Source organism: Pseudophryne corroboree, chromosome 3, assembly GCF_028390025.1.
Source record: "Pseudophryne corroboree isolate aPseCor3 chromosome 3, aPseCor3.hap2, whole genome shotgun sequence".
Classification (NCBI taxonomy): Eukaryota; Metazoa; Chordata; class Amphibia; order Anura; family Myobatrachidae; genus Pseudophryne; species Pseudophryne corroboree.
The window spans coordinates 211,309,117-211,335,496 of record NC_086446.1 but is presented as its reverse complement, the minus strand read 5'-3'; the positions used below and the strand labels follow the sequence as shown (position 1 = coordinate 211,335,496).

General features: G+C 46.5%; 1 protein-coding gene across 1 annotated transcript in view; it reads left to right on the top strand.

Moving 5' to 3' along the window:
- SGPL1 (sphingosine-1-phosphate lyase 1) overlaps positions 1-26,380 on the top strand; it is a 68,237-nt gene that overhangs the window by 3,853 nt on the left and 38,004 nt on the right. Inside the window, exon 2 of the mRNA XM_063958793.1 lies at positions 19,044-19,209. Within this exon, the coding sequence (XP_063814863.1) occupies positions 19,044-19,209 (166 nt within the window). The remainder of the gene's footprint in view (positions 1-19,043; positions 19,210-26,380) is intronic.

Genomic DNA, 26,380 nt, shown 5'->3' with positions numbered 1-26,380 from the left:
GAACTAAAATTGAATTTGAGGTGGTAATAGTGGAGGTACCCAAATGAACCCCTCTGACTTCACTCAGGACAAGTCTTTTGCCGTTCTCTTAGGACAAATGTCCACAAAGTGGCCTTGTATCCCACAATATAGGCAAAGTCCTTTTGCTCGTCTTAGCTTCTTTTCATCCGGAGTCAGCCGAGTAAACCGGATCTTCATGGGTTTGGGTTGTTATTCCTAATTCTCTAGGTGGGTAGGGAGTTCCCCAAATGCCCTCTTGTGTTTCCGCTCATGGAAACGGCGTTCAGTTCAAATGGCCAACTTCATGAGAGCATCTAAGGATTTAGGAGGTGATTATTGCACAAAACTGTCCTTAATCTGCTCAGATAGGCCAGTTCAGAAGTGGCTTCGATGAGCTACATCATTCCAACCAGAGTCTACAGCTCATCATCTAAATTCGGTGCAGTAGGACTCTGCGGTCCCAAGACCCTGCCTGCGAGAATGAAGATGAGCCTCGGCCGAAGCAGCACGTTCTGGGTCATAATATAACTGGCACATGGCCTCGAGAAAGGAATTCACTGAGGATAATGCCTCAAACCTGGCAGGTAATCCAAACGCCCAAGTCTGGGGATCCCCTTGAAGCAAAGAAATAATAATTTTAACCCGCTTTCGGATCCGGAGCAAATTTAACTTTTGGCTTCCTACTTCCATGGGAGTGGGGGGGGCAAAACCTGCTCGTATTGCTTCTCCTTGTCTGGCAACCTTCAGAGTTAGCTCCTGGAACTTATGGGTTAGACCTTAAATCTTGATTGCTAGAACTTGTGCCGCACCCTGAGCGCAGGGATCCATAACAATTTCCAGAAAGAAAACTTTGTTCTCCTAAATTATGGGCTGGTCATAAATTTTACAGTGGAATAGAAATCTTCCTTTGGAACTCAGTGGTGCTTGAGGCAGTGTCCCCTGTGCACCCAGGATTTAGACTCATAGGGCGGTATTCAATTCTTTTCACCCCCTTACACACCCGTACTGTTTCTGCTAACGGGCGTGGTGTAATCATTTCAGGTCGCTTCCCCTGGGGTAGCGAGGGCGCCCAACCGTTTACACAGCTAAACCTGATTATTATGGGTGTGATATGAGCGATGATGGGGATCACTTTAGAAAGGAGATTGGGCGTGATATATTATTTGAATACCACCCATAGAACTTACTGAGCAGGTCTTCCTGCCTATAAGAGCAGCTTTTCCCTTAAGACTTTATGCATCTGCCGTTACTGGGATGCCCACCAGGAATTACGCCACTGGCGGTAGTATGAGCTCTAACCCCTAGGTGACCTGAATCAAAGCCGGCAGGAAAACTACATGGGCAGCGAGGATGAATGGGGAGATGGGGAGAAGGGAATGCAAACAATCACAGAATAACTAAAACTAAACTACTGAGGGGAGGAGGGACTGCCAGGCCAGGGAGAGGTTAATACTCAGGATAGCTAACACAAATAATACCCCTAACTGAGGATAACCTCCGGGCTGGGAGGAATAGTACTATAAGCAGCAGCTAGTACTAAACTAACACGAAAGACAAAACTATAGATATATAATACAGCAAGGTCATTCTATGGAAGGTTGGTACGGAGCAGGAGCTGGACACCAGAGCTGACACTGTTGATGGATGCTGAGAGGCAAGTGATAATTCTGCAGCAGGAGACTGGAACACAGTGACCAGGGCTCCCGCAGCAACCAGGAATTATGACCAGCGTCGAATGAGAGGCAGGAAACACATATATATAGGAGATAATACCCATTCAGAGCAGCCAGGGAGACCAGGCCCTCTGATGAGGAGACTCAGTACACCTGACACACACACACACACACACACACACACACACACACACACACACACACACACACACACACACACACACACACACACACACACACACACACACACACACACACACACACACACACACACACACCCCCCCCCCCCCCCCCCCCCCCCCCCTCTCATTATACTGAAGCAGAACATGCAGGAATCTGAAATGAATTGTGAATAGATGACAAGCTGATCCAATAAAAACATATCATAACACCCTTGGGGCAGTCCATCCAATGCTGTTTCTATGTAAGCAGCAGCTATAGCAACTCCAATCATATCTGAATCGGGCCTCTTATGGACTGCAACATCACTATTTTTTTCCACACCTCATATAGGAGTGTAGGAAACCTAGCGCTGTTCCCTTAAAACGTGTGTCCTATACACACTGATAAAAGTACTGGAAGCAACAAAGCTGTATTGCTAGTGTATGCAGATAACTGGAATTTTTGACATTTTGTATATCTCTGTGTGATTGAGCTTGAATCTGTGCAAATAGGGTTCTGATACGAATCTTGCCAGAGCTTTGCTCACTTCAGATTCCATTGTGCTTCATCTGCAACTTTGCACGTGTATAAAATTTCCTGTACAGTTAATGTCGCAGAGTCTCTAGTATATAGTGTGTGGCTTTTCACTAATTATGTGATAAATATAACTGTAACATGCAAATTTTAAATGGTATGTCGCTCTTCACAGAGCGTTGCATTCAAACCAGGCATCTCACACCATATGATGTATAGGCACTAGGGGCCGGATGTAATGCCGACTGTGCAGGATGTCGGCCGAACTTTGACTATTTTTTTAAAAGCATGGTTTTTGCCTTGTAAGTAGGGTGGCCAATCCCGGGATTGGGATCGGCGGGATCCCGGGATTTGATGCCAAAGATGCCGGGATTTGAATCCCGGGATTAAACTGCGCATGGCTGTGCGAGGCGTGCGCATCCTCACACCTTCCCTCCGGTGGCCCGCTGCATCTGCTCTTCAGCTGCCTTCCAGCCCGCCTGATAAATGGAGGAGGCCAGGCCCCGGCTGTGCGCGGCGTGACGTCAGCGAGGTCACTCTGCGCATCCGCATTCCTTCCTTCCGGCAGCCCGCCGCATCTGGTCTGCATTGTGGCTGCCCTCCAGCCCACCTTCTTTGATCTTAAATGGAGCAGGACGCTGCCAGACTGTGCTCATGCCTGCCTCTGGACCGCTTTACTGTAGTGAGTATGTTTTTTTTTTTTTTTTTTTAATCTAAACTCGAAATGGGCGGGGCTGGGGTTGGAGAAAAATTGAATCACAGTTGAATCCCGGGATTGAGCATTTTTTAATCCCGATTCCCGGGATTAAAAAAATGCCCCGGGATTGGCCTCCCTACTTGTAAGTGCCCCTTTAATATATACCTCTGACCTTAGATGTTTAAGGATACATCTTAGGGTGTGTACACACGGTGAGATCCTTGCTATGCCGATTGTTACTTGCGATTTCCCTTGAACTCCCTGGAGCCCAGATAGTACAGATTTTGACTAACTTTTCTTGAGATATGGGGTATATGCAATTCCGGGCGAATTGCGGCACTTTTTCGCCCGTTTTTAAATTCGACACAATTCGACCGTCGAATTCCGGCAGGTGGGTGCCGGAATTTGACATATTCAATAAAAAACTAATTCGACAGTCCCGCTGTCGAAAAACGGACGATTTGACGGATTTTGATTAGATTTTTAAAAATGTTTAAAAAAACGGTAAAAAAACCCGAAAAAAAATTGCGTGGGGTCCCCCCTCCTAAGCATAACCAGCCTCGGGTCCTGGTTGTCAAAATACGGGGAAAAAAATGACGGGATCCCCCGTATTTTAACAACCAGCACCGGGCTCAGCGCCTGGTCCTGGTGCAAAAAATACGGGGGACAAAAAGAGTAGGGGTCCCCCGTATTTTTTGTACCAGCACCGGGCTCCACTAGCTGGACAGATAATGCCACAGCCGGGGGACACTTTTATACCGCTCCCTGCGGCCGTGGCATTAAATACCCAACTAGTCACCCCTGGCCGGGGCACCCTGGAGGAGTGGGGACCCCTTCAATCAAGCCCCCCCCCCCCAGCCACCCAAGGGCCAGGGGTGAAGCTCGAGGCTGCCCCCCCCCCCCCCATCCAAGGGCTGCGGATGGGGGGCAGATAGCCTTGTTGAAAATGTAAGAATATTATTGTTTGCAGAAAAACTACAAGTGCCCAGCAAGCAAATAAAAACAGGACACGCACACCGTGAAAAAACAACTTTATTTCACACATGCCGACACATACATACTTACCTATGTTGACACGCCGACTCTGGCCACGTCTCCAATGTCGACGTCCGGGGTACCTGAAAATAAAATTATACTCACCTGATCCAGTGTCCGGTTCTTTTATTGTAATCCACGTACTTGGCAAAACAAAAAAAACGCATTTACCCGAACCAGACGGACTGAAAGGGGTCCCATGTTTATACATGGGACCCCTTTCCCCGAATGCAGAGACCCCCCCGTGACTCCTGTCACAGAAGGTCCCTTCAGCCAATCAGGAAGCGCCACTTCGTGGCACTCTCCTGATTGGCTGTATGCGCGTCGGAGCTGTCAGACGCGCATCGCACAGCCCTCTCCATTTTCTTCAATGGTGGGAACTTTGCGGTCAGCGGTGAGGTCACCCGCGGTCAGTGGCTGACCGCGGGTAACCCCACCGCTGACCGCAAAGTTCCCACCATTGAAACTAATGGAGGGAGCTGTGCGATGCGCTGTCTGCCAGCTCAGACGCGCAAAGCCAATCAGGAGAGTGCCACGAAGTGGCGCTTCCTGATTGGCTGAAGGGACCTTCTGTGACAGGAGTCACGGGGGGGTCTCTGCATTCGGGGAAAGGGGTCCCATGTATAAACATGGGACCCCTTTCAGTCCGTCTGGTTCGGGTAAATGCGTTTTTTTTGTTTTGCCAAGTACGTGGATTACAATAAAAGAACCGGACACTGGATCAGGTGAGTATAATTTTATTTTCAGGTACCCCGGACGTCGACATTGGAGACGTGGCCAGAGTCGGCGTGTCAACATAGGTAAGTGTGTGTGTCTGCATGTATGTAATAAAGTTATACTTTCACGGTGTCTGTGTCCTGTTTTTATTTGGGTATTTTTTTCGCAGTAGAACTACAGGTACCAGCGGGCCCGTTTCCCCCCGCATGCTGGTACTTGTGGTTCTCCAAGTACCGGCTTGCGGGGGAGGCTTGCTGGGCACTTGTAGTTCTTCTGCAAAAAACAACATTCTTACATTTTCAACAAGGCTATCTGCCCCCCATCCGCAGCCCATGGATGGAGGTGACAGCCTCGGGCTTCACCCCTGGCCCTTGGGTGGCTGGGGGGGGCCTTGATTGAAGGGGTCCCCACTCCTCCAGGGTACCCCGGCCAGGGGTGACTAGTTGGGTATTTAATGCCACGGCCGCAGGGAGCGGTATAAAAGTGTCCCCCGGCTGTCGCATTATATCTCCAGCTAGTGGAGCCCGGTGCTGGTACAAAAAACACGGGGGACCCCTACTCTTTTTGTCCCCCGTATTTTTTGGACCAGGCACAGAGCCCGGTGCTGGTTGTTAAAATACGTGGGATCCCCTGTCATTTTTTTTTCCGTATTTTGGCAACCAGGACCGGCTCAAAGAGTCAGAGGCTGGATATCCTTAGGAAGGGGGGACCCCACACATTTTTTTTTTCTTCTGATTTTTACTCCATTCCATTAAAAAAAAAAAATTTTTTTCAAAATATAAGTAATACTTGTGCCTCCTAAATAGACAAACCAAGTACCTAATCCCTTCTAATATAAATAGATATGCTTTTACCAATAAAAAAAACACACCAAAAAAACATGTTTTTAATTTTTTTTATTAGATTCCATCAGCAAAGTGTGGCGGATTGAAAATGACGAATTTACTGTCTAAAAGCACTATTGTCGAATTTACAATCTTCAATTGAATATACTTTTGTCGAAATGCCGCATTTGTACCATTGCAGAAATGTCAAATTTGACAAATGTCGAATTTCAAAAAGTCGAATTTGGAATGGCCGTTTTTTGACGAAAAGTACTGAATTGCATTGTCGATTTTTTTTTTTTTTTTTTTTTGGGGCGAAAATGTCCCGTTTTTCGACATTTTCGGGAATTCGACCACAATTGCATATACCTAATGTGTGCTAACGATTTTGGCTTATGTGAGATGTCATTGACATGTGAGATGAACTAGATAGTACACCGATCTAGCAAGGATTGACTTGCCTGCACAGTCTATCTTTTCTTGCGATGCAGACCTGGCGGGACCGCGCATCGGGATCGCAAGGTGACTTTCACCTTGCGACCTGCACTAACTTTTATTGCGATTTTGACTATATAGTCAAAATCGAAAGAAAATATCTCAGTGTGTACACACCCTTAGTGTGCAATTTATCATAGTTTTATGTTCGGCTGCACACTGCATTGTTCGATGACCATTATTTATTAATTTATTAATTTATTTATTTATTTTAAAGTTGATAAAATATTTTAGAGAGCGTATGTGGATGAGTATGAGCTGGTTTGCAGATTTTGACTATTCTGATTGTGGCAAATCAACCACAAGACTGGTTGTTTAATATCTGGTCATATACTTTTGCAGCTGCGCCAAATAGTTATGCCAAGTCTCGTTTTGCTTCATCTGTGATTGTGCATATTTAAAACAAAAACCTGTGTGTGTGTGTGTGTGTGTGTTACAGATTGGTGTTTTGCTGTAGCTACGGTGTGAATAATGCTGGGTACACACTGATATATCTGCAGATCAACTGATCTGCAGATATACAGTATCTATCTATAGACAGAGCAGGCAGTGTGTTGTGCATACACACTGCCGGGTCCGTCGTGACTGACGTCACAAACTGGACGGGTATTTACATGCGCCCACCCAGTTGAGCCGCCAGTCACTGGCGGTCTCTGTACCATGTTTATGGGCAGTCAGCTGACCGCCCATACACACACAACGATGCACCAATATATCTGTAGCTATATTGGTTATTGTGTGTGTGTGTGTGTGTGTGTGTGTGTGTGTGTGTGTGTAGCAGGACTAACGCAATATGCCTGTAAACAATGGCAATCACAGATATATCATAGGTACAGACTGGCCGATGGGCCAGCGATATATCGGTCATTCGATAGAAAGGCCGATATATCGGCCAGTGTGTACCCAGCTTAAGATGCATATTTAAAGAAAAAGTTGCTACACTACCCCTCTCAGAACGCCTGACTTGCACTGCATGGCTTTTTGAGGCTTGATGTAAGAGGACACATCTGTAACTCTGTGTTTTTGCTGCTTTACATATCCATATCTGTTATTGCCTTGGGACTCATTTAGGAGTAAAGGTTACTTGTAGAAGGTTTATAAGAGGCCGCTATGAGGTAGAGATCAGTACAGCAGAGATAAGTGCACATTTCAAAGTTGCTTCTTTTGCATCAGCTTCAGTGGTATAAGTGTGCTGATAAAATGGGGATATCTCTTCCATATCTGAACCTTAAACTTTGAACAATCTACACTATGAACTGGTGTGCTCCTATCATGATTGGCGTTGTTTCTACCATCAGTGAGTTTGTTGTGAAAAAGCATTTCTCATACGTCCTAGAGGATGCTGGGTTCCACTTCAGTACCATGGGATATAGACTGTTCCGCAGGAGCCATGGGCACTTTAAGACTTTTCAGAGTGTGAACTGGCTCCTCCCTCTATGCCCCTCCTCCAGACCTCAGTTTAGAAAATGTGCCCAGGCAGACTGGTCGCACTCCAGTGGAGCTCTACTGAGTTTCACTGAAAGACTTTGTTAGGTTTTTTATTTTCAGGGGGACTGCTGGCAACAGTCTCCCTGCTTCGTGGGACTTAGGGGGCAGAAGTAGGAACCAACTTCCTAAAGAGTTTCATGGCTCTGCTTCTTGCTGACAGGACACCATGAGCTCCTGTAGGGTACTGAACACTAGCTGCGGCTACGCGCTCACTCCCACAGCACGCCGTCACCCCCTTAACAGAGCCAGAAGTGAGAACACGCTTGAGTATTACCGGAGATCTGCAGAGAGGGATCTCCGGTCATCGTGACGGCTCAAGGTACCGCGCAGCGAGCGGGAACGCTGCGCAGACATGCTATCCATAACACAGTGCACAGAAGGGTGCGGGGCGGGGGGGAAGCGCCCTTGGCAGCATGAAAGCTACACTCACTGGCAAAAGGTGGCATACTTTGTATTTACACTGTCCTACACCCCCGCCAGTATAAATATCTATTCTAAAGCTGAGGAAAAACGCGCCATTACAGGGGGCGGGGCTTTTTCCTCAGGCAGCAAGCACACTGCTCAGCACCATTTTCTCCCAGCAGCTGCAGGGCAAGAAACGCTGATCCTCCTCTCCACTTCTGAATCAAGTATCAGGGCGCAAAAAAAAAGGGGGGGGGGGGGGGAGTGTAATGTTTGCTAAAACCTATTATTCGTAATAGAAAGCGCTTGAAGATCTCTGTGTACAAAGTACGCGACACAGGGATTTTGTCTCTGTGTACAAAGTACGCGACACAGGGATTTTGTCTCTGTGTACAAAGTACGCGACACAGGGATTTTTTCTTTTGGCGCTGAGTTGTGAGCTGGCAATTCCTTTCTGTGTCCTTCTGACAGACTTTACTGTGGGTCTGTCCCCATTAAGCCCCGGAGTGTCTGTGGTGTGATTGTGCACGTGTGTGACATGTTTGAGGCAGGGAGCTCTTCCCCTGAGGGAGCCATTTTAGGGACACAGAGTTGTAATATGGTGGCGCTGCCGGCACACCACGAGCCTGAATGGGTGAAAGAATTACGTGATAGTGTGAATCATATCAGTAAGAGATTGGATAAGTCTGAGTCTCATGCAGAAAACTGGAGAAAATCTGTCGAAGATGTGATTTTTAATAGTTCTGCCTTTTCATCCACAGGGGACCCCTCTGAGTCACATAAAAGGTCATTTACACAAGTTGTACAGACTGATACCGACACGGACTCTGATTCCTGTGTCGACACTAGTGATTCCAGGGGAATAGATCCAAAGTTGGCAAAAAACATTCAATACATGATTGTTGCTATAAAGGAGGTGTTAGAAGTAACGGAGGCCCCTCCTTTACCACAGGAGAAGGCTTACTTTTGTAAAGAAAAGAAAATTAATGTAACTTTTCCTCCATCTCATGAGCTGAACAGTCTCGTTGAGGGAGTCTGGACAAATCCTGAAAATAAATTTCAGATTCCCAAAAGAATTCAGGTAGCTTACCCTTTCCCTGCAGAGGACAGGAAAAGGTGGGAGTTACCCTCTGTTTTAGACAGTGCCCTGTCACGGTTAACAAAAAAGGTGATTCTCCCTGCGCCTGGGACGGCTTCACTGAAGGAGCCGGCAGACCGCAAGTTGGAGAATACGCTGAAATCTATTTATGGGGCCAGTGGGACACTACTCAGGCCTACCATTGCCTGCGCGTGGGTGAATAGTGCTATTGAAAAGTGGTCAGAAAACTTGTCATCAGACATTGACAATAGATAGACACGAGATACTCCTAACGTTAGGTCATATCAAGGACGCTGCTGCATACATGCTATAAGCCATGAAAGATATTGGTCTCTTGGGATCAAGACCCGCTACCATGGCAGTCTCAGCACGGAGGGTGTTGTGGATTCGCCAATGGAATGCTGACGCAGATTCCAAAAGGAATATGGAAGCTCTCCCGTATAAAGGTGAGGCCTTGTTTGGAGATGGGCTGGATGCGTTAGTTCCTGCGGCTACCGCAGGTAAGTCGACATTCTTGCCTAATGCTCCGGCGAAAAAGACACATCACTCTCAGATGCAGTCCTTTCGGCCCAATAAATAGTTCCCCTTTCTTTGCTGGTAAAGGAAGGGGAAAAGGAAAAAAGTCTGCAGCATTTACAGGATCACAGGAGCAGAAATCAACTTCTGTTTCTGCCAAATCTGCAGCATGACGCTGGGACTCCCTTGCGGGAGTCCGCTCAGGTGGGGGACACGTCTGAAACTCTTCAGTCAGGTCTGGGTTCAATCTGGCCTGGACCCGTGGGTCTTACAAATAGTGTCCCACGGGTACAAACTGGAGTTTCAAGACATTCCCCCATGCCGATTTTTCAAATCGGCCTTACCAGCTTCTATCCTAGACAGGGAAGGTGATAGCGGCAGCAATACAAAATTTGTGTCAGGATCAAGTTATTGTCCTGGTTCCCTTGTTACAACAAGGAGAAGGGTTTTATTCAAGCCTATTCGTAGTTCCGAAGCCTGACGGCTCGGTCAGACCGATTCTAAACCTGAAAACTCTGAATCTCTACCTGCAAAGGTTCAAGTTCAAGATGGACTCTCTGAGGGCAGTGATTTCCAGTCTGGAGGAAGTGGACTTCATGGTCTCAGTGGACATAAAAGATGCCTACTTACATGTTCCCATTTATCCTCCACATCAAGCTTATCTGAGATTCGCAATACAGGATTGTCATTACCAATTTCAGACGTTGCCGTTTGGACTCTCCACGGTACCGAGAGTTTTCACCATGGTGATGGCGGAGATGATGGTCCTCCTTCGACAGAAAGGAGTCAATATAATTCCTTACCTGGACGATCTCCTGATAAAAGCGAGGTCCAGGGAAAGGTTGCACTCTCCCTGACAGTACTTCAACAACACGGTTGGATCATAAATTTTCCAAAGTCACAGTTGGAACCGACGACAAAATTGTCTTTTCTGGGGATGATACTGGACACAGAAGTACAGAGGGTATTTCTTCCAGTAGAAAAGGCTCTGGAAATCCAGAGAATGGTCAAACAAATTCTGAAACCAACAAAAGTGTCGATTCATCAATGCATTCGGTTGTTGGGAAAGATGGTAGCGGCCTGCGAGGCCATACAGTTTGGCCGATTCCATGCCAGAGTATTCCAGTGGGACCTGTTGGACAAGTGGTCCGGATCCCACCTACACCTGCACCAGAAGATACTCCTGTCATCCAAAGCCAGAATTTCGCTCCTGTGGTGGCTACACAGTTCTCACCTACTAGAGGGACGCAGGTTCGGGATTCAGGACTGGGTCCTAGTAACCACGGATGCAAGTCTCCGAGGCTGGGGAGCAGTCACACAGGGGGAAAGCTTCCAAGGAAGATGGTCAAGTCAAGAAACTTGTCTTCACATAAACGTTCTGGAGTTGAGAGCCATTTACAATGGCCTTCTACAAGCGGTACATCTTCTTCAAGATCAACCCGTACAGATCCAGTCAGACAATGTAACAGCAGTCGTGTACATAAACCGTCAGGGTGGAACGAAAAACAGAGCAGCAATGGCAGAGGTGTCAAAGATCCTCCTCTGGGCAGAAAGACATGCAAGAGCTCTGTCGGCAATTTTCATTCCGGGAGTGGACAACTGGGAAGCGGACTTCCTCAGCAGACACGATCTCCATCCAGGAGAATAGAGCCTCCACCAAGAAGTCTTCGCAGAGGTGACAGGTCTTTGAGGAGTTCCTCAAGTAGACATGATGGCATCTAGTCTCAACAAGAAGCTTCAGAGATATTGTTCCAGGTCGAGAGACCCTCAAGCAATAGCAGTGGATGCACTAGTGACCCAGTGGGTGTTTCGATCGGTGTATGTCTTCCCTCCACTTCCACTAATACCAAAAGTTCTCAAGATCATAAGCAGAACAAGGGTTCGAGCGATCCTCGTTGTCCCGGACTGTCCAAGGAGGGCTTGGTATCCAGATCTTCAGGAGTTGCTCATAGATTGCGAGGACCTGCTGCAGCACAGGCCGTGCGTATATCTCAAGACTTACCGCGGCTACGTTTGATGGCATGGCTGTTGAGTCCGGATCCTAGCCCGAAAGGGTATTCCCAAAGAAGTCATTCCCACTCTGATTCAGGCCAGGAAAGGGGTAACGTCTAAACATTACCACCGTTTTTGGAGAAAATGTGTATCTTGGTGTGAATCCAAGAAGGCTCCAACGGAAGAGTTTCAGTTAGGACGTTTTCTCCATTTTCTCCAGGCAGGTGTTGATGCGGGCCTACGATTGGGGTCAATCAAGGTCCAGATTTCGGCCTTGTCATTTTCTTTCAGAAACAATTGGCCTCCCTTCCAGAAGTTCAGACGTTCGTGAAAGGGGTCCTGCACATCCAACCTCCATTTGTGCCTCCTGTGGCACCATGGGATCTTAACGTGGTGTTGCAGTTCCTTCAATCGGATTGGTTTGAACCTCTCCAGGAGTTAGAATTGAAGTTTCTCACTTGGAAAGTGGTCATGCTGTTTGCCTTGGCATCCGCAAGAAGGGTGTCTGAGCTAGGGGCCTTGTCTTACAAGAGCCCTTACTTGATCTTCCATGAAGATAGGGCTGAGTTAAGAACTCGTCAGCAGTTTTTTCCAAAGGTGGTTTCTTCTTTCCATATAAACCAACCTATTGTGGTGCCAGTGGCTACTGACACCTTCGCTGGTTTGAAGTCTCTGGATGTGGTCAGAACTTTGAGAATTTATGTCGCGAGAACAGCTCGAATACAGAAAACAGAGGCTCTGTTGGTCCTGTATGTTCCCAACAAGATTGGGTGTCCTGCTTCTAAGCAGACAATTGCGCGCTGGATCGGAGCTATGATTCAGCACGCTCATTCCACGGCAGGATTGCCGATACCGAATTCGGTGAATGCCCATTCTACTAGAAAGGTCGGCTCGTCCTGGGCGGCTGCCCGGGGGGGTCTCGGCATTGCAACTTTGCCCCTGACCAAGTAGCTGCTCGGAAAACACGTTTGCTAAGTTTTACAAGTTTGACACCTTGGCCGATGAGGACCTACAGTTTGGTCAATCGGTGCTGCAGGGTCATCCGCACTCTCCTGCCTGTACTGGAGCTTTGGTATAACCCCATGGTTCTGAAGTGGACCCAAGCATCCTCTAGGACGTATGAGAAAACAGGATTTTAATACCTACCGGTAAATCCTTTTCTCTTAGTCCGTAGAGGATGCTGGGCACCCAACCCAGTGTGTACTTTACCTGCAGTTGTTATTTGATTAAAAATGTTATCAGCACGTTTGCTGTAATGTTCCTGCTCGTTGGCATGTGTTTTGTTGAATGCCATGTTGTTCGGCATGGTTGAAGTGTGAGCTGGTATGAATCTCACCATTAACTTAAAAGTAAATCCTTTCCTTGAAATGTCCGTCTCCCTGGGCACAGTTCCTATACTGAGGTCTGGAGGAGGGGCATAGAGGGAGGAGCCAGTTCACACTCTAAGACTTTTTCAAAGTGCCCATGGCTCCTGCGGAACCGTCTATACCCCATGGTACTGAAGTGGACCCCAGCATGCTCTACGGACTAGGAGAAAAGGATTTACCGGTAGGTATTAAAATCCTGTTTTCTGTATCCTTAGACTGCTTTGTAGAACGTGTTGGTTGTGATGAGTGCTATCATTTTACTTATTAACTGTTTCTTATATAGTGCAGCAAATTCCGTCTGCAAGTCTCTTTACAGTTGGAAACAACGCCATGCCTCCCAACTGTCCCGATTTCAGTGGGATGGTCCTGCTATTCGGACACTGTCCCGCTGTCCTACCCGCGGGCCACAGTGTCCCGTTGGTGTGGGGCAAGTTGAGAGAGCCTGTGATCACTGCGAGGGAGGTGAGCTGGGGTCTGGCCAGCTGCTCGGGGAGCATTGGGGAGGCCCCCAAGATGCCAAAAACGGGGGTTGTGCGGCAAGCCCCTCTGCTTCTCCCGAGGTTTCAGCGGGGGGCGCGCCATGTACCGCATTTTCATCTTACAAGGTTGTGAGGTATGCAATGATAAAACAAAAGTGGGTGATTACAAACAGTCATAGAGGTAGGAATGCCCTGCTTATAATCTAGTCATAACTTAGGGGACCTTAGACTGCAAGGACTTTTTATATAGGGGAACCTTGGACTGCACACCCTAATTACAAATATAATGAGGTACTATCTTGCTGAGACTTGTAGTTCCACACAGAGAACATATAATACACATGCACACTCTATAGTACCAAGCACTGCTAATCAGAATAATTATAATTAACCCTACAATCTAACCTAGAGCAAAATTGAGATATTTGCATTCTTTTTGGACAAAAAGTATATCTTCCCACCAACCAGTGTCCCGATGACCTCATCTGGTGGGTACCTAATAGTAAGTTTAAGTCTGGGGCGTGGGAACCCACCAAGCCAGCCAAAGCCAGCCTACCCCAGAGATGCTTCTTTCTTATTAACGCTCTGTGTTAATGTTAGTTAGGTGAGAGGTATTCATTAAATGCTAAAAAGTGTTATTAAGAAAAAATAAATAAATAATTTAGCACCTTTTTTAAGCAATTTAAGTGTTCCACCCCAAATCTGCCAGCTACACCAACTCAAAGGGCCACCCAAACTCATTCCCAATACTGACAAATTGTATACATTCATACAAAACTTACACTTGCAGTGTCTCTCCCAAAATAGTCTGTGAATGCTAGAGATGTTTGTATTTTTTATTTCGCAAATATCCTTTGTTCTGATCCATTTTTATTCTTCAGTTCTATATTGTTTATTTCTTAACCATCCGCAATAGGACTTCCTTGCTTATTGTTGCCGCCAAATAAAAACAGACCGACACGTTTGTAGCCTTCACCTTCCCCAGATGAAAGCTGGAATTTTCAAATGCACAAACTTTGACTTTGTTTTGAGTTAAATTCAAGTACTTTTAAAATCAGCAAAGAATTCTGTATTTTAATCCATGAAACAGAAAGCGAGTCTCATTTGCTTGTGTTTTTTTTTTATTTTGAAGCTTTATTTCTTCTTAGAATCATATGGGCTGATTTTGTGTTAGACGGATCTCTGTGCACAGGTGCAAGTGACGAGTGTTTGCATACAGCTCACGCGCATATATACGAATTGACACATTTTTGAGTATGTACGTCCTATTCGGCGTTGTACAGTTCTAGGCATTATCTTCCTTTCTGTAAAATTGGGCATCTGTCACAGCATCATCCATCTGAGTATCCCTAGCATTACTCATAACGGCCACCTTATTTCCACCACGTCCAGTAAATCTGTGTCGTAAAGATGTAGACACTGGCCTCTGCACACCCACAAAACAGAGGTGATGTGCCTCCATCTTGGTAAACTGTTCCAGCCACAGCATGTTCATCAAGCGACATGTTAGTCAAGAACTTGGGGCTAAATGTAATATCGTGCAAGTTGTTGGAGGTGCGGGAGTTTGTGCAAGTCTGCCCATTTTTTTTAAAGCAGCAATCACTTATAGGGCCAAACCACAGTTGCCTACCCTCCCTCATTCTGCAGAAGACTCCCTGAAATAGCAGCAATCTCCCTCACTCCCTGAATAGTCCAACAAAATCCCTGATTAGACTTTATCTCCATTATGCAGCTGTTACATTCTTGGGGGAAAAAGAAATCAGAGATAAATACTTTCAAATGGGGTCATCAGTGCCAGGGGCGTTTTAAGAGAGGAGGAGGCCCGTGTGCAGCCTTCTGCTTCAGGGGCCCCCTCCTCTCTGACTGATGAACAGGTATTTTAATACTTACCTCTCCTGGGTCCCCCGGCGGTGCCATGCCTCTCCGCAGCGCAATAGAGTCTGAGAACAAACTCTATTGCGCATGTGTAAACCTCCGGGAACACGGCGCGGCGGCCATTTTCCTGAAGATTTTGCTAATGCGCATGCGCGAAACTCCGGAAAAATGGCCGCCGTGCCATCTTTCCGGAGTTTTCAGCAAGCGCAATAGAGTTTGTTCCCCCTAGTGTTCAAACTCTATTACGCTGCTGAGAAGGGATGGCTCTGACGGGGGACTCCAGAGAGGTAAGTATTAAACAAATGGGTGCGGGGTGGGCCCCCCAGGCCCCTGGGGGCTCGTGTGCCTCGCACACACTGCACCCATTATAGATACGCCAATGATCAGTGCCATTTCCCTGCATTGGTTATAAGGCACAGTGGGGCAGATGTATTAACCTGGAAAAGGCATAAGGAAGTGATAAACCAGTGATATGTGCAAGGTGATAAAGGCACCAGCCAATCAGATCCTAACTGTTAATTTACATATTGGAACTGATTGGCTGGTGCCTTTATCACCTTGCACATATCACTGGTTTATCACTTCCTCATGCCTTCTCCAGGTTAATACATCTGCCCCAATGATCCCTATGGCTACATGCATTTTAAATAAGGTTTCTTGTGGCCACTTACAGCATATGGAACTTCTTGTAAAACACAATACACAAACAAATCCTGCAAAATATCAGTGTCTTTTCTTCAACAAATAGATATTACTAAGTTTGGACCTCATTTACATTTGGATGTAAGTCCTTTTCATAACACGCCTCTCCGAAGTAGCAGTACGCACCGCGCTTTTTGTTGTTACTTTCACAATCTCCCTGTAATGCTTTTTCAAAAGTAGACAAGTATGGGCCAAACCAACCTGGTTTTGCCTTGTAAATGATTGTGCAGGTCTGCCCATGTTTTTTTTAAAGCAGCAAACTCCTAATTCCGGCAACTCTCAGACTATCAATGTAGCTATTGATCTGCACATGCGTAGTACAGACCTACACTTCGACAGATCAGCAACCATCAGAGATGTACACAAACCATAGTGTTTGCATACATCTCTGAATCGCGCCCTGTGTCTGCAAACTCATTGACATACTGACTTTCGTCAAAATATGTGTTCTGCCCTCTGCAGCAAATCTGTTTACGATATATTGAGATGCAAGAGGTATTTTATTTGTTCAGATGCTCACTTTATTATTTAAGTTTTAGGACTCTGCATAAGCAATATAAACTAATGTCCCATATCCAAAACTTCATATAGGAAGCTACGTTCGTAATATCTTTATTACCTCTGAATAATTGAGGAACCATTTGAGTGCTTCAGTGGCTGCTGCTATACCTTTATTATGTTTTTTTTTTTTTTTTTTTTTTTGGTGTTGCTCAGAGAGATCATTTTCAGTAAGCGTTTTTGTACGCTGTAAAAAGACTCTTTACAGTGTATGTTAATTATTCAGCAGCCTTTATTTAAGGACCACTGTACAGCATGACATTGTTACAGTAGAATTAATTTGCATTTTAAAAGATTATACCTGTTTATATAATTAAGGCATCCAGCTGTTGCATATCAAAACCATCATTTGTGAAGCTATACTAACAGAGGTACTGTACGGGTTTAAAAAAAAAAAAAAAAAGGAACTGTAGAAAATATAATGGTTAGCAATATAAACAGTCAGCTCTTTTCCTCCTCCCGGTGTTGTTTGTTTTCCCCTTTTATAAAGATGTGGGCTTTTTTTAGTATCCTTATTTTGTATCTCTTCTTTGTCTGGATCAAGGGGTCATGGAATAGGTAGTAATTTCACAGAATTATTTAACGGTCCTTAATATAAAGTGTAATTAATATGTACTAGAAATACCAGTGCTGGCAGGTTCTGCCCTGACATGTCGTTATCAGGTAGCAATGAGCAATGCTGGTCCTGGGGAATTCACTGCTATTGAGGTCCTAAAAACAAAAACAAACTTTCTACTGAAAGAATAGCAATGGGTGCATATAGTAATTGAAGTCATTTTAAGTAGGCTTTCTTTAGTCTAGCCTTTTTTTTTTTGTAAGGCTATATTCCCATACTGTAATGGGTTGGGTACGAAATGCAGACATTCATCATGTGGACAGTGACAAAATGTCTACATGTTAGAATGTTGACATTTTGTCCTGGTGGCCTTGCAGTGACTCACTTGCTCCTGGCGGCTCCAGCGTCATCTTCTGGGTGCCAGTGATCCGGGTCCTGGAAGACGATGGATCAGACCTGTGGTTCTCCAATGTTCCAGTGAGTTTATTTCCCCTAATCCCTAACCCTCTCTCTAGTGCTTAACCCTAAACTCCTCCGGCACCCTAACCTTACGTCGACATTCTGATAATGTTGAATTGTTGCCTGTCCATATTTTAATAGGGATGGGATAGGGATCCCACCGCTTGGGATGCTGGGGGTCAGAATACTGACAGCAGTATCTCGATGCGCAGAACCCCGACATCTGTTAGGTATTTTAAACCTAACACTCCCTACCTAGTGGTGCCTAAATCTAACCCCCCTCCCTTCAGCCTATCCTGTCCCCACTTAGTGCATAACCCTAACCTCTCCTATACAGCTTAAATCTATCCTCCTCTTCCCGTGGCCTAACCCTAACCAGTCCCGACATACTTGCGTTCAGGACGCCGGAGCTGACATTCCGACAGCTGGTATGCTGACCGAATCCCTTTTAACAATGTCAACATCGTGAATCTCAACATTGTTACTGTCAAGCTTTTAAATGCATTCTGTGTATACATAGTATCTGGGAGTAATGACTGCTGTCAGTCTGGTAGTAGTGAAACTCAAGGTGCCCATATATGATGTAATTTTGGTCTAATTAACTGTAAATGATAAAAAAAAATAGCACCAAATTTATCAGCACCTCGTCGGGATCCATCCGATATGAGACAGGATGCGCAGCAAAATTGGTTAGCTGGCAGCTTGAATTAATCATTAGATTTGTTGCCGATCCACCAATTGAGCCCAAACGCTGCACATGGACAGCCATCTTGGATTTTTCCACAGACTCGATTGGTCAAGTTTTGCTCACTTAGTATGTAGGCTGCATGATGCATAACACATTTTAGGAATGTTGAAATACACCGGCATTCTGGTTAAGGTCACAAGCCTGGTGCAGGAATCCTGACCTGGGATCCTGAATGAACATTTGCCGGATTGTCTGACAGATAAGCCAGGAGGGAGGTGTTAGGGTTAGGTTGTGAGGGGGAAGTGTTAGGTTTAGGCGGTGGGAAGGGGGATTAGGTTTAAGCACCTCCACGGAGGGTTAGTGTTAGGCTTCTAGAAGGGAGAGTTTAGGGGGCCATCGAGATGCTCTGTTCGGTATTCTGACTGCCAGCATCCCAAACGCTGGCATTTCAATCCCAACCTTTACATACATATAGCAGAATATTTTAAATGAGTTAGTCAACATAAGAGACACCTGAAAATGAAGTATACCTCATCTTGGAAACATGATTAGCAATGCAATTTATTTGATAGAAATAATGTGGTTTAAGCTGTGGTGATAATCCCTGACTATTTATGGTGTAGCTTTTATTTTTTGCAGATGTTGTAATAATTTCTAAGAAACTTGTATATGTTGAGTTTGTTGGTTTCACACTATCTTCTTCTTTTTTTTTTTCTCTCCTTCAGGCAACTTTATTGGATTATAAGGCAATTGCGCTAAAGTATTTTCTAGATGCCAGAAATTTTGTAAACGAGTCCTGCAAAGAACTTGAACCATGCCACCTTATCGTGCTGACACTTGCCTCCACACTGATATCTGTATGGGTATATGACTTTATATTTCAACAGGAGAGTAAGTATTACTAATTTATTTTGCAGTAATGCTTTATATCTTGGTCTATTCATTATATGAATAGTGCAGCATTTAAATAACTGTGATCACCGGCCAAATATATAAAACACACACACTCACACTCTCTCTCTCTCTCTCTCTCTCTCTCTCTCTCTCTCTCTCTCTCTCTCTCTCTCTCTCTCTGAAGAATCTCACAAGTGGGGGCAGTCAGAGATTTATTCTCATTGAGGTGCTAACAAATACTTTATTCCATCACACAGTTCCAACGTTTTGGGGCTGTGACGCCTCTTTGTCAATGTTTCACCCAGGGACGGACTGGAGCCTTAATTCGGCCCTGGCAATAATGAACGCGCGTGTTGCATGACATATGGGGGGTGTGCCGCGAGTCATGGGGGCGTGGTCTCGTTGCATGCCCCCATTACCATGGCGATGGGGGCGTGGACTCGCGGCGCACCCCTATTTCCATGGAGACGATGGAACCAGAGAGCTTGAGGCTGCGCTGTGCATGGCCTTCCCAGCTCTGAGTGACCAATTCGGCCCACCTGCCCATCGGCCCTTCTGGCATGTGCCAGATGGCCAGTCCGGCCATGGTTTCACCCAATCAAGCACCTTTGGTAAGAACTGGATAAAGATTGCGAGCCATGCCTTCTCGTCCAACATTAGTGCCTGACCTCATAACTGTTCTACAGAATGAATGGGAACAAATTCCCACAGAAACACTCCAAAACCCTTGCAAGAAGAGTTGAAGCTGTTATACCTGCGAAAGGGGGACCAACTCCATATTAAAGTATATGTATTTGAATACAATGTCATTACAGTCCCTGTTGGTGTAATGATCAGGCGTCTGAATACTTTTGCCTGTATAGTGTATAATATAATATATTGAAACCAGCACTCAAGCTGAGGTTGAGAAAGGGCACACAGTTACCCGAAACATTGCTTTTTGTATCCTCATATTTGCATAAACACTTTTGGTGTTTGATCTCCCTTTGGAGAGCCTTTTTCACTATTGACTACAATTACTACTGTATATACTAACACCCCCAATAAAGACCTTTGGATTTGGAGTACACTATATACAGTCATCTCCGCAGAAAATTTTGCTAGGTGGGTGTTATCAAGTTGTGCTGGGTGAGGGCCTTTGTGCAAAAAGGGGTATGATCGCACAATAGTGCCTTTTCACATTATGGCCACACAGTAGTGCTCCTTGAAACATAGTAGGGGCCCCCTTTGCCTATCTGATACTAAAGAGTGGACTAGGCCTAATCCCCAGAGTCACTTTTATTTGTAGCATGGGCCCTGTTCTCGCCTAACATGGCTATAAGCCTGAGGCCTGATTGTACCCACAGGCCTAATGCCCAACACTTGGTAGTCTAGGGATCGAAGTATGTTAACAGAGTCCAAGGCCGCCAACCCGGTACGTTGGGAGAGGCTGCAGTGGGTAGCTTTGTTCAGCTGTTTGTGTCTTATCAGCTAGAGCACTCTCCAGTCCTTATCTTCTTTCTTCTGCCGCTGGCCTGCCCTGGCCAGTGGCAGCCGTAGGTCTTCAGTAGATGCCTACTTGCAATCAACGCTGCGGATGAACTGAAGGCTCCACTCTTGGCATATAATATCAGATGCTGCAAGTGGGTGGAGCTGTGAAGTATTGACCCATGATTGGCTCTCAAATGGCACTAAATTTCTCTATCGTCCTAGTGGATGCTGGGGTTCCTGAAAGGACCATGGGGAATAGCGGCTCCGCAGGAGACAGGGCACAAAAAGTAAAGCTTTAGGATCAGGTGGTGTGCACTGGCTCCTCCCCCTATGACCCTCCTCCAAGCCTCAGTTAGATTTTTGTGCCCGGCCGAGAAGGGTGCAATCTAGGTGGCTCTCCTAAAGAGCTGCTTAGAAAAGTTTAGCTTAGGTTTTTTATTTTACAGTGAGTCCTGCTGGCAACAGGATCACTGCAACGAGGGACTTAGGGGAGAAGAAGTGAACTCACCTGCGTGCAGGATGGATTGGCTTCTTGGCTATTGGACATTAGCTCCAGAGGGACGATCACAGGTACAGCCTGGATGGTCACCGGAGCCTCGCCGCCGGCCCCCTTGCAGATGCTGAAACGAGAAGAGGTCCAGAATCGGCGGCAGAAGACTCCTCAGTCTTCTTAAGGTAGCGCACAGCACTGCAGCTGTGCGCCATTTTCCTCTCAGCACACTTCACACGGCAGTCACTGAGGGTGCAGGGCGCTGGGAGGGGGGCGCCCTGGGAGGCAAATGAAAACCTTTTTTGGCTAAAAATACCTCACATATAGCCTCCGGGGGCTATATGGAGATATTTAACCCCTGCCAGAATCCGTTAAGAGCGGGAGACGAGGCCGCCGAAAAAGGGGCGGGGCCTATCTCCTCAGCACACAGCGCCATTTTCCCTCACAGAAAGGCTGGAGGGAAGGCTCCCAGGCTCTCCCCTGCACTGCACTACAGAAACAGGGTTAAAACAGAGAGGGGGGGCACTAATTTGGCGTTAGAAATATATAAAAAAGATGCTATAAGGGAAAACACTTATATAAGGTTGTCCCTATATAATTATAGCGTTTTTGGTGTGTGCTGGCAAACTCTCCCTCTGTCTCTCCAAAGGGCTAGTAGGTCCTGTCCTCTATCAGAGCATTCCCTGTGTGTGTGCTGTGTGTCGGTACGTGTGTGTCGACATGTATGAGGACGATGTTGGTGAGGAGGCGGAGCAATTGCCTGTAATGGTGATGTCACTCTCTAGGGAGTCGACACCGGAATGGATGGCTTATTTAGGGAATTACGTGATAATGTCAACACGCGCCAAGGTCGGTTGACGACATGAGACGGCCGACAAACAATTAGTACCGGTCCAGACGTCTCAAAAACACCGTCAGGGGTTTTAAAACGCCCGTTTACTTTAGTCGGTCGACACAGACACAGACAGGGACACTGAATCCAGTGTCGACGGTGAATAAACAAACGTATTCCTTATTAGGGCCACACGTTAAGGGCAATGAAGGAGGTGTTACATATTCTGATACTACAAGTACCACAAAAGAGGGTATTATGTGGGATGTGAAAAAACTACCGTAGTTTTTCCTGAATCAGATAAATTAAATGAAGTGTGTGATGATGCGTGGGTTCCCCCCGATAGAAAATATGGGCGGTATACCCTTTCCCGCCAGAAGTTAGGGCGCGTTGGAAAACACCCCTTAGGGTGGATAAGGCGCTCACACGCTTATCAGAACAAGTGGCGGTACCGTCTATAGATAGGGCCGTCCTCAAGGAGCCAGCTGACAGGAGGCTGGAAAAATATCATAAAAAGTATATACACACATACTGGTGTTATACTGCGACCAGCGATCGCCTCAGCCTGGATGTGCAGAGCTGGGGTGGCTTGGTCGGATTCCCTGACTAAAAATATTGATACCCTTGACAGGGACAGTATTTTATTGACTATAGAGCATTTAAAGGATGTATTTCTATATATGCGAGATGCACAGAGGGATATTTGCACTCTGGCATCAAGAGTAAGTGCGATGTCCATATCTGCCAGAAGATGTTTATGGACACGACAGTGGTCAGGTGATGCAGATTCCAAACGGCACAAAGGTGTATTGCCGTATAAAGGAAGAGGAGTTATTTGGGGTCGGTCCATCGGACCTGGTGGCCACGGCAACTGCTGGAAAATCCACCGTTTTTACCCTGAGTCACATCTCTGCAGAAAAAGACACCGTCTTTTCAGCTTCAGTCCTTTCGTCCCTATAAGAGTCATATCTGCCCAGGGATAGAGGAAAGGGAAGAAGACTGCAGCAGGCAGCCCATTCCCAGGAACAGAAGCGTTCCAACCCTTCTGACAAGCTCTCAGCATGACGCTGAGACCGTACAGGACCCCTGGATCCTACAAGTAGTATCCCCGGGGTACAGTTTGGAATGTCGAGACGTTTCCCCTGCGCAGGCTCCTGAAGGCTGCTTTACCAAGGTCTCCCTCCGACAAGGAGGCAGTATGGGAAAAAAATTCACGAGCTGTATTCCCAGCAGGTGATAATTAAATTACCCCTCCTACAACACGAAAAGGGGTATTATTCCACACTATATTGTGGTACTGAAGCCAGAAGGCTAGGTGAGACCTATTCTAAATCTAAAAAAATTTGAACACTTACAAAGGTTCAAATCAAGATGGAGTCACTCAGAGCAGTGATAACGAACCGGGAAGAAGGGGATTATCTGGTGTCCCGAGACATCAGGGATGCTTACCTCCATGTCCCAAATTTGCCCTTATCACTAAGGGTACCTCAGGTTCGTGGTACAGAACTGTCACTATCAGTTTCAGACGCTGCCGTTTGGATTGTCTACGGCACCCCGGGTCTTTACCAAGGTAATGGCCGAAATGATGGTTCTTCTTCGAAGAAAAGGCGTCTTAATTATCCCTTACTTGGACGATCTCCTGATAAGGGCAAAGTCCAGGGAACAGTTGGAGGTCGGAGTAGCACTATCTCGGATACTGTTACAACAGCAGGGGTGGATTCTAAAGATTCCAAAATCGCAGCTGATCCCGACAACAAGTCTCCTGTGCTTAGGGATGATTCTGGACACAGTCCAGAAAAAGGTGTTTCTCCCGGAAGAGAAAGCCAGGGAGTTATCCGAGCTAGTCAGGAACCTCCTAAAATCAGTGCATCATTGCACAAGGGCCATGGTAAAAAAAATGGTGACTTCCTTCGAAGCAATTCCAGTCGGCAGATTTCATGCAAGAACTTTTCAGTGGGATCTGCTGGACAAATGGTCCGGATCGCATCTTCAGATGCATCAGCGGATAACCCTATATCCAAGGACAAGGGTGTCTCTCCTGTGGTGGTTACAGAGTGCTCATCTTCAAGAGGGCCGCAGATTCGGCATTCAGTTTTGGATGTTGGTGACCACGGAGGCCAGCCCGAGAGGCTGGGGAGCAGTCACACAAGGAAAAAATTTCCAGGGAGTGTGATCAAGTCTGGAGATTTTTCTCCACATAAATATAGCTAAGGGTAAATTTATAATGCTCTAAGCTTAGCAAGACCTCTGCTTCAAGGTCAGCCGGTATTGATCCAGTGGGATAAAATATCACGGCAGTCGCCCACGTAAATAGACAGGGCGGCACAAGAAGCAGGAGGGCAGTGGCAAAAACTGCAAGGACTTTTCGCTGGGCGGAAAATCATGTGATAGCACTGTCAGCAGTGTTTCATTCCGGGAATGGAAACTGGGAAGCAGACTTCCTCAGTAGGCACGACCTCCACCCGGCAGAGTGGGAACTTCATGGGGAAGTTTTCCACATAATTGTAAACCGTTGGGAATTACCAAAGGTGGACATGATGGCGTCCCGTCTGAACAAAAAACGGGACAGGTATTGCGCCAGGTTAAGAGACCCTCAGGCAATAGCTGTGGACGTTCTGGTAACACCGTGGGTGTACCAGTCGGTGTATGTGTTCCATCCTCTGCTTTTCATACCTAAGGTACTGAGAATTATAAGACGTAGAGGAGTAAGAACTATACTCATGGCTCCGGATTGGCCAAGAAGGACTTGGTACCCGGAACTTCAAGAGATGCTCACAGAGGACTTATGGCCTCTGCCGCTAAGAAGGGACTTGTTTCAGCAAGTACCATGTCTGTTCCAAGACTTACCGCAGCTGCGTTTGACGGCATGGCGGTGGAACGCCGGATCCTAAGGGAAAAGGCATTCAGGAAGAGGTCATTCCTACCCTGGTCAAAGCCAGAAAGGAGGTGACCGCACAACATTATCACCACATGTGGCGAAAATATGTTGCGTGGTGTGAGGCCAGGAAGGCCCCACGAAGAAATTTCAACTCGGTCGATTCCTGCATTTCTTGCAAACAGGAGTGTCTATGGACCTCAAATTGGGGTCCATTAAGGTTCAAATTTCGGCCATGTCGATTTTTCTTCCAGAAAGAAGTGGCTTCAGTTCCTGAAGTCCAGAAGTTTGTCAAGGGAGTATTGCATATACAACCCCCTTTTGTGCCTCCAGTGGCACTGTGGGATCTCAACGTAGTTCTGGGATTCCTCAAAACACATTGGTTTAAAACCAGTCAAATCTGTGGATTTGAAGCATCTCACATGAAAAGTGAACATGCTCTTGGACCTGGCCTGGACCAGGCGAGTGTCAAATTGGTGGTTTTTTTCTCAAAAAAGCCCATATCTGTTTGTCCATTCGGACAGGGCAGAGCTGCGGACTCGTCCCCAGTTCTCTCCCTAAGGTGGTGTCAGTGTTTCACCTGAACCAGCTTATTGTGGTGTCTTGCGCCTACTAGGGACTTGGAGGACTCCAAGTTGCTAGATGTGGTCAGGGCCCTGAAAATATAGGTTCCAGGACGGCTGGAGTCAGGAAAACTGACTTGCTGTTATCCTGTATGCACCCAACAAACTGGGTGCTCTTGCTTTTAAGCAGACTTTTGCTAGTTGGATGTGTAATACAATTCAGCTTGCACATTCTGTGGCAGGCCTGCCACAGCCAAAATATGTAAATGCCCATTTCACAAGGAAGGTGGGCTCATCTTGGGCGGCTGCCCGAGGGGTCTCGGCTTTACAACTTTGCCGAGCGGCTATTTAGTCAGGGGCAAACACGTTTGTAAAATCCTACAAATTTGATACCCTGGCTAAGGAGGACCTGGAGTTCTCTCATTCGGTGCTGCAGAGTCATCCGCACTCTCCCGCCCGTTTGGGAGCTTTGGTATTATCCCCATGGTCCTTTCAGGAACCCCAGCATCCACTAGGACGATAGAGAAAATAAGAATTTACTTACCGATTAATTCTATTTCTCGGAGTCCGTAGTGGATGCTGGGCGCCCATCCCAAGTGCGGATTATCTGCATTACTTGTACATAGTTACAAAAATCGGGTTATTATTGTTGTGAGCCATCTTTTCAGAGGCTCCGCTGTTATCATACTGTTAACTGGGTTCAGATCACAGGTTGTACAGTGTGATTGGTGTGGCTGGTATGAGTCTTACCCGGGATTCATAAATCCTTCCTTATTGTGTACGCTCGTCCGGGCACAGTACCTAACTGAGGCTTGGAGGAGGGTCATAGGGGGAGGAGCCAGTGCACACCACCTGATCCTAAAGCTTTACTTTTTGTGCCCTGTCTCCTGCGGAGCCGCTATTCCCCATGGTCCTTTCAGGAACCCCAGCATCCACTA